Source organism: Rhea pennata, chromosome 10 (genome assembly GCF_028389875.1).
Source record: "Rhea pennata isolate bPtePen1 chromosome 10, bPtePen1.pri, whole genome shotgun sequence".
Lineage (NCBI taxonomy): Eukaryota > Metazoa > Chordata > Aves > Rheiformes > Rheidae > Rhea > Rhea pennata.
In genome coordinates, this window is record NC_084672.1 from 22,314,590 (window position 1) to 22,328,596 (window position 14,007).

At 57.4% G+C, this 14,007-nt stretch overlaps 1 protein-coding gene across 1 annotated transcript in view; it reads right to left on the minus strand.

Annotated features, from left to right (window-relative positions):
• The window catches only part of CCDC33 (coiled-coil domain containing 33), a 45,583-nt gene extending 33,510 nt beyond the window's left edge, over positions 1-12,073 (minus strand). The window contains exons 1-4 of the mRNA XM_062584047.1: positions 11,962-12,073; positions 11,051-11,578; positions 10,398-10,912; positions 9,095-9,280 (exon numbers count right to left, since the gene is read on the minus strand). Coding sequence (XP_062440031.1) covers positions 9,095-9,280; positions 10,398-10,912; positions 11,051-11,578; positions 11,962-12,073 — 1,341 coding nt within the window. The remainder of the gene's footprint in view (positions 1-9,094; positions 9,281-10,397; positions 10,913-11,050; positions 11,579-11,961) is intronic.
• Positions 12,074-14,007: the final 1,934 nt, after the last annotated feature.

Sequence of the window (14,007 nt, forward strand, 5' to 3'; positions counted from 1 at the left end):
GAGCCGCCAGGCTCCTGCTGGCCGCTAAGGCAGCGGGACTAGGACCCTCCCGGCCATTCCAACCAAGCATCCTCAAAGCCTCAGGCCCCCTTGCAGTGGCACTGGGCTCCTGCCCCTGTTCAAGCCGGGACCTACGTTCCCACGCAGGGCAGGTGCTGCGGGAACGGGGACAGCTCGAGGGCTGCTCGCCTCTGCTGGGAGCGCTTACAACCCAAAGCTCCTCCCTGCCCCTAGCAATTTATGAGCAGCTATTGGGAACGTGTCAGCTTTATCCTCCTCCTGAGACTCCATAAAATAATAGTTGGCTCCATGAGTGAAGATGGACTGGGGCTGGTGCGAGTTTTCCTACGTGATGTCTCCCCAGGCTCCTTTCAAACCTCCTTACCCTGCCAAACGGGGAAGGCAGCGGGCTGGAGTGCCGCGATGCTCGGGCGCTTCCCCTCCCTCCGCCGGGGACGGCGAGGCAGCACCCGCCGCAGAGCGGGCGCTCAGCCCAGCCCGTAACGGGTCAAACTAACGCTGTGCAATTGGGGGTCCGAACCGAGGCAGCCAGGCTGAGCCGGGCAAGAGGAGGCCGTCGCGTAGCACGAGGCGCGTTAAAGCCCGCATCCCGGCAGTCGCGAGGGACCGCTCTGCCGCGGAGCGCTGAGGAGGCCCCTGGGATCCCGCAGCGGCTCCCGACAGCAGGGGTGACCGGGGCCGAGTGGCCAGTTAATGGCCCATCAGCTCTGTAATGGGCAGCAAGGGGGGAACTGGTGCCAGGGGATCTTTTTACACATCATCAGGCAACAAAACAGGGTGAAATATGGGTTTACAGGCAGCAGCGCAGCCCAGCAAGGACTCGGCAGCCGATCAGCAAGCGAACGCAGCCGCCTCGGCCACATCAGCCTTCTCCCGACACGCTGCACGAGGGCGAGTTTCCTATCCCGAATCCAGAGGCTCCAAGAGATGCGATGGGGACGGAGCAAACAGCGCTCGGCGAGGACAAAAAACGCAGCTCTGCGGCCGGACCCTTGGTCAGAGGGTGCTCGGGCACCACCGGGCGAGCGGGGCCAGGCGCCCTGCTCCGCTCACGACGCCCAGGCTTCGGCTGGGTGGCTCCGGCGCCGGCCAGGACGCGGCTCCGGCGGCCGGACCGGCTCCGGCCGGGGCCCCAAGAGGAGCAGACACGCCACGTCCGTGCTGGCTCGCCCTCGTCGCTTCCCCGCTGCAAACACCAGCGGCTCCTAGCCTGTCTGCCCCGCTCTCCAAAAGCAACCGGAGCCTCGGCGCTAATCAGATTTGAGGCTGTGAAATCGCATTTGAGGCTCTGTTAATGCGTAGCTGGCATGACACAGGCCCCGGCCTGTCTCCACCGAGCAAAACAAGAAAAGCAATCTAGCCGGGGAAAACGCGTCTCCCGGAACAAGCTCGGGGGAGTCGACCAGAAGCAATTACAGCTAAGAGGAAGATTAAAACAGTATCAGCACTACTCTTCCTCTGACCCCAGCTCCCACCCACCAGAGAGAAGCACCAGCCCCAGGCTGCTGCCCTTAAAAAGGCGACTTTGGAGGCTGACGTTTGAAGGCTGTAATTGCAGTCGCGCTCGGCTCCCCAGCGCCTCTGTTCAAAGCAAAGGTGTTTTCACACTGCAACGATCTTTATGCAGCAGATACATGACCCCCCCGTGCCGCTGGAAGACGGGCTTGCGCAGAGCGGAGCCCGCGCCGGCAGCAGGGAGGCGTTTCCGCGTCGGGTCCGGCTACGGGGCCGCGGACACCTTCTCCGCCCATCGCCGGCGAGCGCTCCCCTCTCCCCGGCGCTGCGGAGGGAGGACGCGGCACAGCGAGTGGGGCACGTCCGGGCTGCGCTCCGGCTCCCACGGGGCAGCGGCTGCAGACGGGAAAGAGCAAAAGCACCCGGGAGGGGACCCGCAGCTCCCCTGCGCCGCAATAATCTTCCCCCAAGGCGATCTCTGCACCTCCAAAGTGACGCAAACCAAACCTTCCCGGCGGCGCCCGGCGCTCTGTGCACCCCTCTAAAGTGCGTTTGAGCTAAGCACAGGCACTAGACGCTGCAGTTAGCAGCGTGTGGACAGAAGAGCCTTTGCCACTGGGGAACAGCCCCCAGAACAACGCGGTGGTCAGGGCTCCAGGTCCGAGCCTGCCCCACTGGGGCTAAAGGCTCGTCCGGGTCCAGGGATGCTCCATGGGGACTAAAGCCCCCAGCCCAGGTCCAAGCCTTCTGGAACCAAAGAGCCAGCATGCGTTTGCTTTTCACTTCCATAAACTCAAAAGTGTATTTTCTCTCTCTCCAGCAATCCCACAAAGGCTCTAGACTCTGGTAACAGCAGATCAAAACAGAGCAGGAAGATAAACAGACATATGGTTGGAGGACTTCGGTTTCGCTGGTGGCCCGAGGCAGTCGCAGTTCTTTAAGCAAACCCAGTTGTCTCACGAGGGTATTTTACGACGTCTTTATGCAGCAGGTTCAAGCCACCCTTCAACGACAAGCACCAAGCAAGAAAGGCACTAAGCAAGCAAGCAGTTAAAACCCCCAATAGGTCCCCAGCAAAACAGAAGCGCCGGGAAGAGAAGAAAAGCAAAAAAAAAAAAAAAAAAAAAAAAACAAACAAAAAAAACCCCACACACATATATATAAATAAATAAAAAAAAGCAAACACTGTTTTATTCATCATTTTATCCCTGCCAGTCTGAGCACACGTCTGCCTTCCCCTCTGCTCCATTAACACCGCGATTGCTGCGGGGAGACAGCACGGCTCTTCTGACTTGTAAATGTCATTTGCAGAGCCCAGGTGATTTTCCCTCGGTTTGGGGCTGAGCTTGAGTTTTCCTTTCCGCCCCCGCCCTTGCTTTTCCTCCCCTTTTTTTTGGCCAAGTTGTTTCCTCGAGGGGGCCCTGCGGGAGCTCATTAGAGATCACAGGGAGGTTTTAGGGAGCCGGGAGGGCGGGTTGGCGCTCTCCCCCCGCAACACGTCCACCGGCACGGGAAGACAAGTGGAATTTTTCGAGGACGACTTCAAGCCGATTTCCCCAGAGAGCCCTGCTGCCACAGTCCGGGAATCCCTTTGGGCTAAAATTTGCTGAATTCATTTCATTCCATTTATGCAGAAAACTCCCAATTCACCTGTCATATAATTAAATGGGCTTACAGCCCAGCGCTGCCTTTGTCTGCTCCATTAGGAGAGTTTTACACTTGCTGTATTCGTCAGTGGCGCTAGTGCAATTTCCTTCCCCCCCACCTCTTTAAAAGGGAGCAATTTTCTCTTTTTAACCCCATTTGCTTTTCTCATAAAGGCAGGCATTTGACACTTAAAGGGACGTGATTACTTAAATTGCAGGAATTAGAGCCGGCAGACGCTGTTTCTTCCCGCAAGTCAATACGAGACGTTTCCTCGGAGCATGCGAGGAGTTTGTGCTTTTCAGACAAGTGAATGAAGAAATGATTTGGAAAAACCTCCTGAGGACCTGCCTTCTAGATCTCGCTGTCGAGAGAGCCCCCGCCTAAGGGTTTTGTTTTTTTTTTTTTTTTTTTTTTTTTTTGCTCCATTTCATCTAAGAAAACATGAATTGCCTTTCTGCATCAGCCCGTTTTCTAGCCTTTCAGATGCCAGACTTCACCCCACACCCATCCAGTGACGGGGAGGTGCAGAGAGAAGGGCAACAGGACTTTTTGTTTTTTTGATCAAGCAATGCATTTGACAGCCTCAGCTCCCCTCTGCATTATTTCATTAAAACATGTCACTAGGACCATACATTTTCACACCAACAAAATAATCTTTCGGACAAAGCTACTCAGCGGAGCATCCAAGCGGGATTTAGGCTTCAGCTGTTGCGTTTTGCTCTGAGCGACCCTCCACTGACCTGCAGGCTCTGCTTCCACATCTCCCCTCTGTCTCTCCCCATAAAAAAATACATTTTACGAAAAAAACCCCAAACAAACAAAACACATTGGATCAGGGCTATGCAGAAAGGATCCCAAAGCCGTTTGCTGCCTTTTGCATTCCACGTGCTCCGGTGCAGAGCGCGGCGCCAGCCCGCGCTCCCCCCCTGCCAGACCATCGGCTCGCAGGAAAAAAAAAAAAACACAGCGGATTTGGGGATTTTTCACATTTCCAGGCGGAAGGGCTTCCCGCCTGACGCCCCAGCGCGCCTCCCACCCGAGACCTGGCCGCGCTGCCGCCGGCCCCTCGCGGAGGCCGTCGGACCCGTCTCGGCTCGCTCTCCTGACAGCCGCTCAAAGCCCGACAAATTGCTCCGGCGCGGCGGCGCGATTCATCCCGCCGGGGCGCCCGGGAGGGGGGGCCTCTGGCGAGCCCTGCCGGCAGCAAAAGTTTGTTTTTCAGCCTCGGTGGGCTAGCGGCTTTTTACCCGCAGAAAAGGCTTTTATCGCTCGGCGGGACGGGGCGCGCTGGGAGCGCGTCCGCCTTCCCGCCTCCCGTCCCCAGCGCCCGCGGCGGCTCCGCTCCTCCCGGCCGCTACCTGCGCAGAGCCGAATCGCGGGAGCCTAAAGGAGATCCCCGGCTTAGCCGGGCTGGCAGGCAGGCTCCTGGCTTGCATTAGAGGTGACCCGAGACGTTCTGGAGAAGCCGGTCCAGCTGCCTTGGCAGCGCGTAAGTGCTGGGGCTGGTGTCTCCAAGAAGGTGGCCTTTCAGAGCAAAGGAAAGCCCACAGGAACCGGCTACCCAGTTCAGTTCAAGCCTAGCAGGTCTCTCCTCCCTCCGCACCCAAAACACGTGGAAAAGAGGACTTTGGAAATTACAGCTTCGTGCATTAGAAAACCCCAGCCTGAAACCCCAGCTAGTGCTAAAATCAATCCAGCTGATCTGTTTTGACTAAGACTCCCACAGTTGCAGTTAATCTTTGTGCCTGAAATGCACTTGGCACTTAGACATCATTATTTTACTTTCCTTATCCTGCTTGACAAAAAAAAAAAAAAAAAAAAAAAAAAAAAAAAAAAAATTAGAGTGTCCTTGATCCTGGTGAATTTCCTCCCCTGTCCCTGGGATCTGCGTTGCACCAAGTTGCTTCACCCTCATGCTCTGCTAGATGTTTCGCATCCCATCAGCTCTGCCCCACCCATGCTCATGGCTGTGTGCACAGTTCACGGGCACGCTGGCCAGCCAGGCACCCAGCAGGGTCTCCTCATCATGGAAAGCAAGATGGAGATGGCACCCAAAGGGTGGTTCCCACTTGAAGCAGGACCTTCTCCCACATTTCTATGCAGCCTAGACCAGCAGCTCCTTTTCCCCTGCTTCCTGCGGCACGTGCTGCTGGAGATGGTTTTCTCCCTGGCAATAGCTCCAGTGCAGAGCAGCCGCTGGTGCTCACAGCGAGCAGCTCACGCCTGTTTATTGCTGCATCTTACTCAGCTGCTTGGTACCAAAGTGCTAGCGCAGCCAAGGCAGCGCACAGTCCCTGGTAAACCGGAGACACCGAGCAGGAACGTAAACTGTGTGGAAACCCATTTGTTTGATGAAGAAAGACTGTGAATCCTTGTACCCTGACAGGAACAGATTGCTGTACTGGGATGGGCGCCTCACTGCCAGCTGGTCCAGAAAGCCTGGAAACAAACCATCTTCTGCAGGCTGGCAACCAAATCCCACTGCCAAGGAGGTCTCCCTAGCGCCAACGTGTGTAGACCTGGAAGTGAACGGGGATGGTTCCCCCAGGAAGAGAGCTGCTACTGCCGACCCTAGGGCCAGTTCCCCTGGACCCTGTGTGTACACATTATCATCCTGCTCAGTGCTCTGCCCACGTGCTGGGGCAATTAGGAAACCATCGAGCTCTGCAACATGCACCAGGCATTTGAGCAGCCAGCAGAGCCTCCCAGTTCGTGCTGAGGAATACATTATCCGCAGGTTGCAGCGAGAGCAGAAAAATCATTATCCCCGTGCCTTGGCTTTCCTGGTGGCGCTCGGCACTCACCCGCTACACTCGCATAATCACTAGCCCCCACCACCCTGCACCTGGGAGATGCTCTGCATGAAGGCAGCAGCGGGTGGCAGGTCCCCCGGCTCTGCCCACTGGGATGGCTGCACATACCCTTGCCATTTGGGCAGGTAAAACTGAAGGGCATGGGATCCTGCATCTGGACCACATGTCCAGCTCGCTCTCTGCTGTCTCCCCACCACAGCTGACCTTTCCCAGCTGCTGGGGAGCGAGCTGACTGCTGCTAGAGCAGCACCTACAAACCTTCCATCCATCACTGCCACCAGCCTGGCTCTGTCAGGCTTCCTCCACCCCAGCACGACCCACTCCATTCCCAACAGCTCTTCTTCTGGCACTTTCCGTATAAAGCCCTCCTGAACCCCCTGCCCCCAGGTTACACAGGATCTCTTTGCTCAAGCAGCAGCCCAGGATGGGAAGGGCTCACCCCAATCAGCACAGAGACACCCAGGCTCTGAGCTGTCACCTCTGCTGTGCCCTGACATAACACACCCAATTCATTGCTTGTCTGACTTGGTGAAGAGACAGAGGCTCTCCAGCTTCAAGGCAGACAGCGTTACAGAGCCAGATTTGGGAGCAGACACACACCTTAACAGGTAGGCTTGAAGGAGAAGGTGGGAAGTGATGGGACAGACATGAGCTAGAGCAGCTTGCCTCCCTGCCCAACAGAGTGGCATCAGGAAGCAACATCGAGACCCTCAGGTACAGGCTACCAAGAGCCAAAACAGCTCCCAACCTGGGAACTTGCCTGACTTAAGCTTAAGTGCCCTGACTCACTATCCACCCCAAAGAGTCTGCAGATAGTGGGGAGTCCATTGCAAAGAGTCCGGCCCTGTTCACCCAGGTTTCTCCAGAATCATCTTCGTCCACCTCAACTCTCCTAGGAGGGTGAAAAGTTAACACACATCCACCTCCCAGCTTTCCGTTTTTAAATAAAACCATACGGGCAAATACTTCCAGAGTGACATCAGCACAAGGTGATTTATTGCTGCTTTAGCTCACTGCATTCTCCATGGGGGCCCAGGAGTGAGGTTAGAAATCGCATCTGCTAATGCCTCGCTTTGCACCCCCTGGCCCAGCTCTGCACACACTCAGCCCCGCTGCCGTAACTTTCTCTGCAATCACTCCACTGCTGTGCTGATTACTATCGATTTCTGTTGCTTTTCCATCATTCAAAAGAGTTTATGTCTAGACATTTGCTGAGCAGACTCAATCAGGCCTCGCTAATAATCACTGCTGTCAGGTGGATCTGGCCTATAGAGGATTTACCAGAACAACTTGTAGGGACAGTCACTAGCTCCCCACCACACACACAAGATGACTGGACTTTCCCATACAAGAAGTTTCTCTGCAGACTTGTGTGAGCTACCTTTACACCCACTTTAGGTCCCCCGCATCCTCCACTGGTGACAGAAAGATCTCCACAAAAGCTACATGCACGCCCAGAAATGGAGCCAGGGACAGGGAAGCTGTGCTGGAGAGGGGCTGAGCAGGTCATCCTGGCTCCAGGGCACCCCAGAAGTCCTCAGCGAAACACAAGCAGTAAGATTGCCAGAGTGGCTGGCTCCAGAGGTGACAACCCGAGTAACGCAGCTTGTCCCCAGGATGCAGGAAGGAGCAAGAGGCCACCGTCCAAAGCCGTACTGCGGCGGCAGCAGCAACGGGCAGCCCTCTCGGTGCAAGGCCACATACGGAGGGGAAGAGGACGGTAACCCAGTTTCCCATCCACCACCTCAGTAACACCCCCCCAAGGACCATGTGTCCCCACAGTGTGTCCAGAATTTGGGACTCCTTCAGGCAGCATAGGCACATGGGTCACTGCCTATGGAGTCTTTTCAACCCCCCCAACTCCCCCCCACTGTGATCCTTAGCTTGGGGGCTGTGCACTGCTTTGGATGGGCCTTGCTGTGCCTTTTGAGAGAGACTTCCACTCCATTTCTGAGAGTCACCACGACTTCTGCACCGCCTTGTGTCCTGGTCTGGTGACCCAGAAGCTGCAGGTGGCTGGGCTGGGAACTCAATGACCTGCTGTTGTATTACCCTCAGCCCTGCCATCCTGACAGCCCTCCAGCCTCCTGCCCAGCATCTCCATATATTCCCCGCCCAGCCCAGACATCACGTCTATCACAACTCTCTACAGGAAGAGACAGAAGACCCATGAGAAGGTTGCACTGGAAGGGAGTTGCACACAAATAGCTAGAAAGAAAAGACAGCCCAGAGGATGTTTAAGATGAACCATTAGGTCAAGCCAGACTGCTGCCATAAGTGCCGTAAGTCCAGCTTTTGCAAGAAATGTTTACACAGGTTTATGAGACACCTCTGAGAGCAGATGAGACAATGTCTTCCACAGAGATATAATTTTATAGCAAAATGCAGGAAATGGAGCCTCCTGGGGAAGGACGTCTTTCTTCCTTTATTTGGACAGCTTTTAATACAACTAAGAAAATAAAAGCACAGTCTCTTTGAACGTGTTAATCCTGCCAGTTTGTCCTATGTTTACTGCAGTTTTTAGAAGACTGTATTTGAGTTGGAAGATGAAACATTTAAGTCATCACTCCCAAATGCTAGGAGTCAGCATTTAACAGCTTCCAGATGACAGCAGGACCAGGGAGCACAGCAGTGACACCTCCCACACCGCCACCTTACTGCTGATCTAAAAGCAGGGAGAGCAAACGGGCACCCGAAGCAGGTCTCTGGACCTCTCATCTCATGTGTGTGCTGTGCACACCGGCACAGACTCCCTGCGCAGGGGGACGCACTGGAGGTGTGGAAACAGAGGTTGCAGTTAGAACTTGCTCACCATTAGGCCAGATCCTGCAAGAGGCAGCACGGGTGGTGCTGCACCCCTCAGCACCCTGTTAGCTGATGGCAGAGGCTGGCTCAGATCCACAGGGATGCTGGGCCCCCCCACTGGATTGCCACCCTGCACGTTTGTGTTCCAGCTCTGAAAGTCTCCTGACGCTGGGAGCTCCAGGTCTCCCTAGGGAAACCAAGCCCTGCTGTAACCCTGCCAGGCCTGGTCCTGCCCTGCAGCTTAGCAGCAGGAGGGTTACACTAGCTTCCCAACACACCTGTGAGAAGATCAAATCATACAGGCACGAGGACCGTATCTTTTCCAGCTACCCTCTCCCCTGCTCTTCACTAACCTGCACTGCAGAGGAGGTCAGGTCTGGGCTGTATCCTGGTGAGGAGAGGTGGAAACTGCTGCAGCTCAGCAGTTGCCTTGGGGCAAGTACTGAGGAGGAGGAGGAGGAAGAGGAGGAGGAGAGATGTTCATCTGCTGAGTCACCCGGGAGCTCTGGGGAGGAGCTGAGGTCAGGGTCAGCCGGTGGCTGCAACAAGCAAGGCGGAGGATTTAAGGTAAGCAGGACCTGGGTGCAGCTTGGTGGCTCCAGCACCCCTCTTCCTAGTCTGCCATATCCACCTGCTCAGGGTCTCCCATAACATGTCCCACCACATCCCAGCAAAAGCCCCAGACAACCCTGCTGCAGAAAAACTAGTAGGAAAACCCCTCCAGGTGAGCATCCCTATCCCCCATAGCCCACTATCATCGTTATTATTTAACAGCCAGGCTCTAGCACCCACCCCCGAGAGCAGGGCTCTCAGCACGAACAAAAGAGCACTAGAAGCAACATCCTCCCTCCCCCCCCCCCAACGCCCCTTTGCTCATACTTAGGGGCACCTTCTACATCCCTCCCCAGAAGAGAATTTTTGCAAAGCCCAAACCATAATAGCAAAAAAAAGAAACAAACCTATTCTTACCAACAAACAAACAACCCCACCCCCAATAAACCTTCCTAATGCCCATCACTCCCATCATCTTTTATAGGGAGCACCTGCCCCCCCCCCCCCCCTCAGGTGGCTTGAAGGGGGGTGGCCGCTCCCCAGCCCTTATAAGAGCAGGGCATGGGGCTGCTGAGGAGACTCTCCTCTCTTAAGGTACTTTTTCTTTTATTTTACTTTATTTTTGTTTATTTGTTTGTTTGGTCCTTCTGCTGGAGGTGCTGGCCTGAAGCAGCTGGGGGAGACTAGGGGGATTTTGAGAAGGCTGAGCAGACAAGCTGGCGGTTGCAGCCCTGCTGCAGGCGGTGTGGTGAGGCCTGGGGCTGGCTGCAGCTCACACTCAGCAGCAAACGCTTTAGCTGGTTTAGGGGGGTGGTGCTCAGCACCCTGCTCCGCTAGAGGCTCTAGCTGAGGCAGAGCCGGGTTAATGGCCCTGGAGAGCCTGGTCCCCCAGCTCTGGGCGTGCCTGGCGGCAGGAGCCTGGCTGCTGTGTCCCGGTGCTTGTGGCTACACCCGGAGCTCTGCTAGGCTGCGCCTATCCCAAACTAAAGCAGTCCCTGAGGCTACCAGACTCGGCAGGCAGCAGGTCTCCAGCCCTGGGGCCCATCTGGGGAACGAGGGAAGGGGAAACTGAGGCAGGGCTGAGCTGTGCTGTTCAGCAAAGACCTGAAGGAGATGAAAGCTGCTCCCTTCCGGCACTGCCTTTATTCCAGCTGGCAACTTCTCGAGATGATCTAGGTGCCCCAGGGCCAAGTCCCGTCTCTTGCAGAGCGCTCGGGTCTCGCTCGGCTGGAGCCCGAGGCGTCCCTGACGCTGCCGTGCCTCGGGGGAGCGGGCCCGGCCCTCGGCGGGCGGCGGCGGCGGGGCGCCCGCTGCGGCTCGGCGCGCCCGCTCCGCGGCGGAGGGCGGCCGGTGCTCGTGGAAGGCCGCGGCGAAGGCCAGCCTGCCGCAGTGCCGCGCCAGCCGGTCGCCGCCCGCGCGCAGCAGCGGCGTCACGCCGCCGTAGCGGTACAGGTCCTCGTCCGTCCCGGCGAAGAGGTTCATCCGGGGCTGGTTGGGGCGGGGGTAGATGGCGAAGAAGGCTTCGCCCACCCGCCGGCCGCTCTCGGCCGCCGGCCCGCGGACGCGCAGGGCCTCGATGCGGAGGCGCGCGTCGTGGTTCCGGTCGTTCTTGCAGAAGCCTGCGGGCGAGGGGGACGCGGCTGGAGCCGGGCCGCTCGCGGGAGCTGCGCCGGGGCTCTCCGCGGCGTCGGCACGTGGCCCTAGGGCAGCGGGCGCCAGCAGAGGTCCTAGAAGGGCCGGGGTGGTCAGCCCCTTACCTCTGGGCAGGGTGAAGATGAATTTCCTCCTCCGGAAGGAGCAGATCTCGTCGGGCTCGCTCTGCTCGACGACGTCGGTGGTGCCCGCGTCGCTCCGGACGGCCTCCCCGTCGTTCACGCGCAGCCGCACGCCGGCGCCGGCGCCCTCCAGCAGCGGGTTCTCCACGGTGAGCCGCAGGGCGTAGCGGCCCCGGCTGTTGAACTGCGCGTTGAGCACCTCAAACTCAAAATCCAGGGTCTTCTCCTCGACCTTCAGGCGCGCCTTCTGCAGGCTCGTAGGGACGCGAAGCTCGCCCGCCGCGGCCGCCATGGGGGCGGGCGTGCCGCTGAGTCCGCCGCCCTCCCCGGGGGACGGCGGGGACCTCGCGCGCCTCTGCCCCGCGGCGAGTCCCGCTGGCCTCCTGGCCACCTCCGAGCTGGTGGCCGGGGCGGCTTTCCCAGGAGCGCCGCTCTCTCCCTGCTCCCTTTCCAGCCGCAAGCGCCCGGGGATGCCCCGGGTTCGTGCCGACTTCGCGTCTTCGTGGGCGACTTTCAGAAGCGGTGTAAAAAGAACAAGTTTTGTCCCTGGAGGAGCATCCCCGGGCGACGTGGGGAGACGCCGAGCGGCGGTGGCGAGCGCTTCCCTCTCCTGCCTCCCGTGCGAATGGCCGCGCTGGGCGGGGGGAGGCTCCGAACTCCGGTTTGTTTGCCGGGAAACCAGGTAACCAGATGCGAAGCGGTGGCTGCCTGCCAGCAACCAGAGCCCAGCCGCCGCCGGCGCGAGGAAGGCTCCGCTCCAGGGGTATCCGAGGCGATGCCAAGCGAGACGGCGTGACTTTGCAGGCAAGCAGGAGGTAGAAGCTGGCGCTCTGAAACAAGCGTTTCCAGCGTACCGCGAGCCGGAGCTGGGCTAGCAGACGGGCGTTCGCTACGGCAGCTCCCGCAGCCGCCGAAGAAGCCACGTTCCAGTCTCTTGACGCTGGCGTAACCTCGTCGTCTCGGGTTTATCCTCGGGGTGGAGCGGCCTGAGCCGTAACGCAGCATCTGGGCTCTCGGGGCACAAGACATCCGTATATACATATATATATATATATTTTTTCAGTATGCGAGAGCCAGCGAGACCAAGGGAACAGCCCTGCAAGGGACCCTCTCTGGCCCTTTTAACCTCCCCACGTCCCCCCACCATACTGAGCATCCCCCAAAGAGGTCAGGGCCCCGATGGGCAAAAAAAAAGGGACCAAACCTAGAGGTTCCAGGTACCGAGCTGGGTTTCAAACAGAGGAAATAGGTGCCTGGATCCTTCAGAACGACGCTGTGCTTGAACTGGTAAAATAGGGAGAGGGGAGACGCTCAAGGCTGACGCTGAGCCGTGCGTGACCGAAACCCCTGTATTTTCCCCCACTGGCGACGCTGGGCTGGTCCTGAGGGCTCGCTTGCCGTGGGATGCCCTCGAATCCCCCCGCCGTCTCCTTTCCGGTCTCGGGTTGAGACCCGGTTCAGCCGCTCGAGCTGGCGGTTTCTCCCAGCGCCGGGCTTGGGCTGCGCTTCAGCTCGTAAATTCACGGTTGGTCCTGAAATTTTTCCCCAGCTCGGCTTAAAATCCTGCCGCTCTCGCATGTGGCAACGTGAAACGTTTCTGCCTGCGTGTCCTTAACTATCCCGTTTAATTTCCTTTCTGCCCTTGCGCAAATACATTTGAAAGGAAAAAAATGCCTCTAATGATGGGATCATCAAAGAGTAATTTTCACATAATCCAATCTCAGGAACACTTATTCATGCAGTATTTTATTTTTTTTTTCCAGCCGCAGTGGAGACTCGAATTGCCGGCTCCATCGCGTTGAAAGGGCAGGAGATAAAGATAAAAGTGAAACCGCAACGGAGAAACCTCTCCAGGAGGTGGATGAATCGGGCGCTGAATTACCCGCTATCTCAGCAGAAGCTGGCAACCATGAAAAGGGCTGCAGCTCTCTTCCAGGATTTTTTTCCAGCATCCCTGCCTGCTCCGCCGGAACAAAGCACCGCGGCTCCCGCCGGGAGCGAGGTTGGGTCCCCGGGCCCCGGGAGAGCTCTGCTTTTGGCAGCCCGAAGCCCTGTGGGTTTTGTCCTCTCCTTAGACGTGCAAAGCGCTCTTTGACTTGTGGAGCTCTGCCCGCGCAGCGAGCTGGAGGCAGCAAAACTCGTATCAGTGATCGGAGCGCGGCGTTCCAGAGCCCGGGTCAGGTTCCCGCAGTCCTCGAGGCTTTCTCCGTATAAAAAGCCTCTTCCCAAACAGGAACGGGCTGGATGAGGGGGGAATCCCTAAAAGAGGCGGGGATTTTTTCGTGGTGGATCGCTGGGGAGGAGGACGGGGGGCGGCAGCAGGGCATCCTCGGCGCCCAAAGCGGGGAGGACCCCGGGCAGCGCCCGCTGGGCCCCGGGCCTCCCCGCACGAGGGTTCGGCACGGGACGCTTCCCTGGGACCGAGGGGCACCGTAAGGCATGTGCAAAAAAGATCGAAGCATATCCAAAACTTGCGGCTAGGTTCCTGGCAGAGCTGTTTTCGCACAGAAAATACCAAATTGATGGGATCTAAACCTTTTGCAGGGCATAATGGAGCGTGCCGAAATATTTTTGTGAGCAATGAAGTCATTTTAGGGCTGCTATTTCTACCACGGTGTGTCTGCATGTTTGTATGTATATGCATATATGTATATATGATCATTTTGCTAAGGTCAGAACAAAGATCCCCGCAATATTTTGCAGGGAAAGCTCCTGTGGTTTTGAATGTCAGCCTCGCCCCATCTTTCTGCTGCGGGTCCGACGCTGGTTGGCAACCTGCTCCGTCTCATCTTTTTTGCTCCTCAATTGCTCCTGGCCTGCCCCGGAAGCGTGTTTGGGAACCGAGCGCTGCGTTTCTCATTTAAGAACAATCCCGAAGGGAGGAAAAAGCCTGCGAGTCGTTGTTCAGCGTTGCCACAAGGTTTTAGCTAAAAATTAAG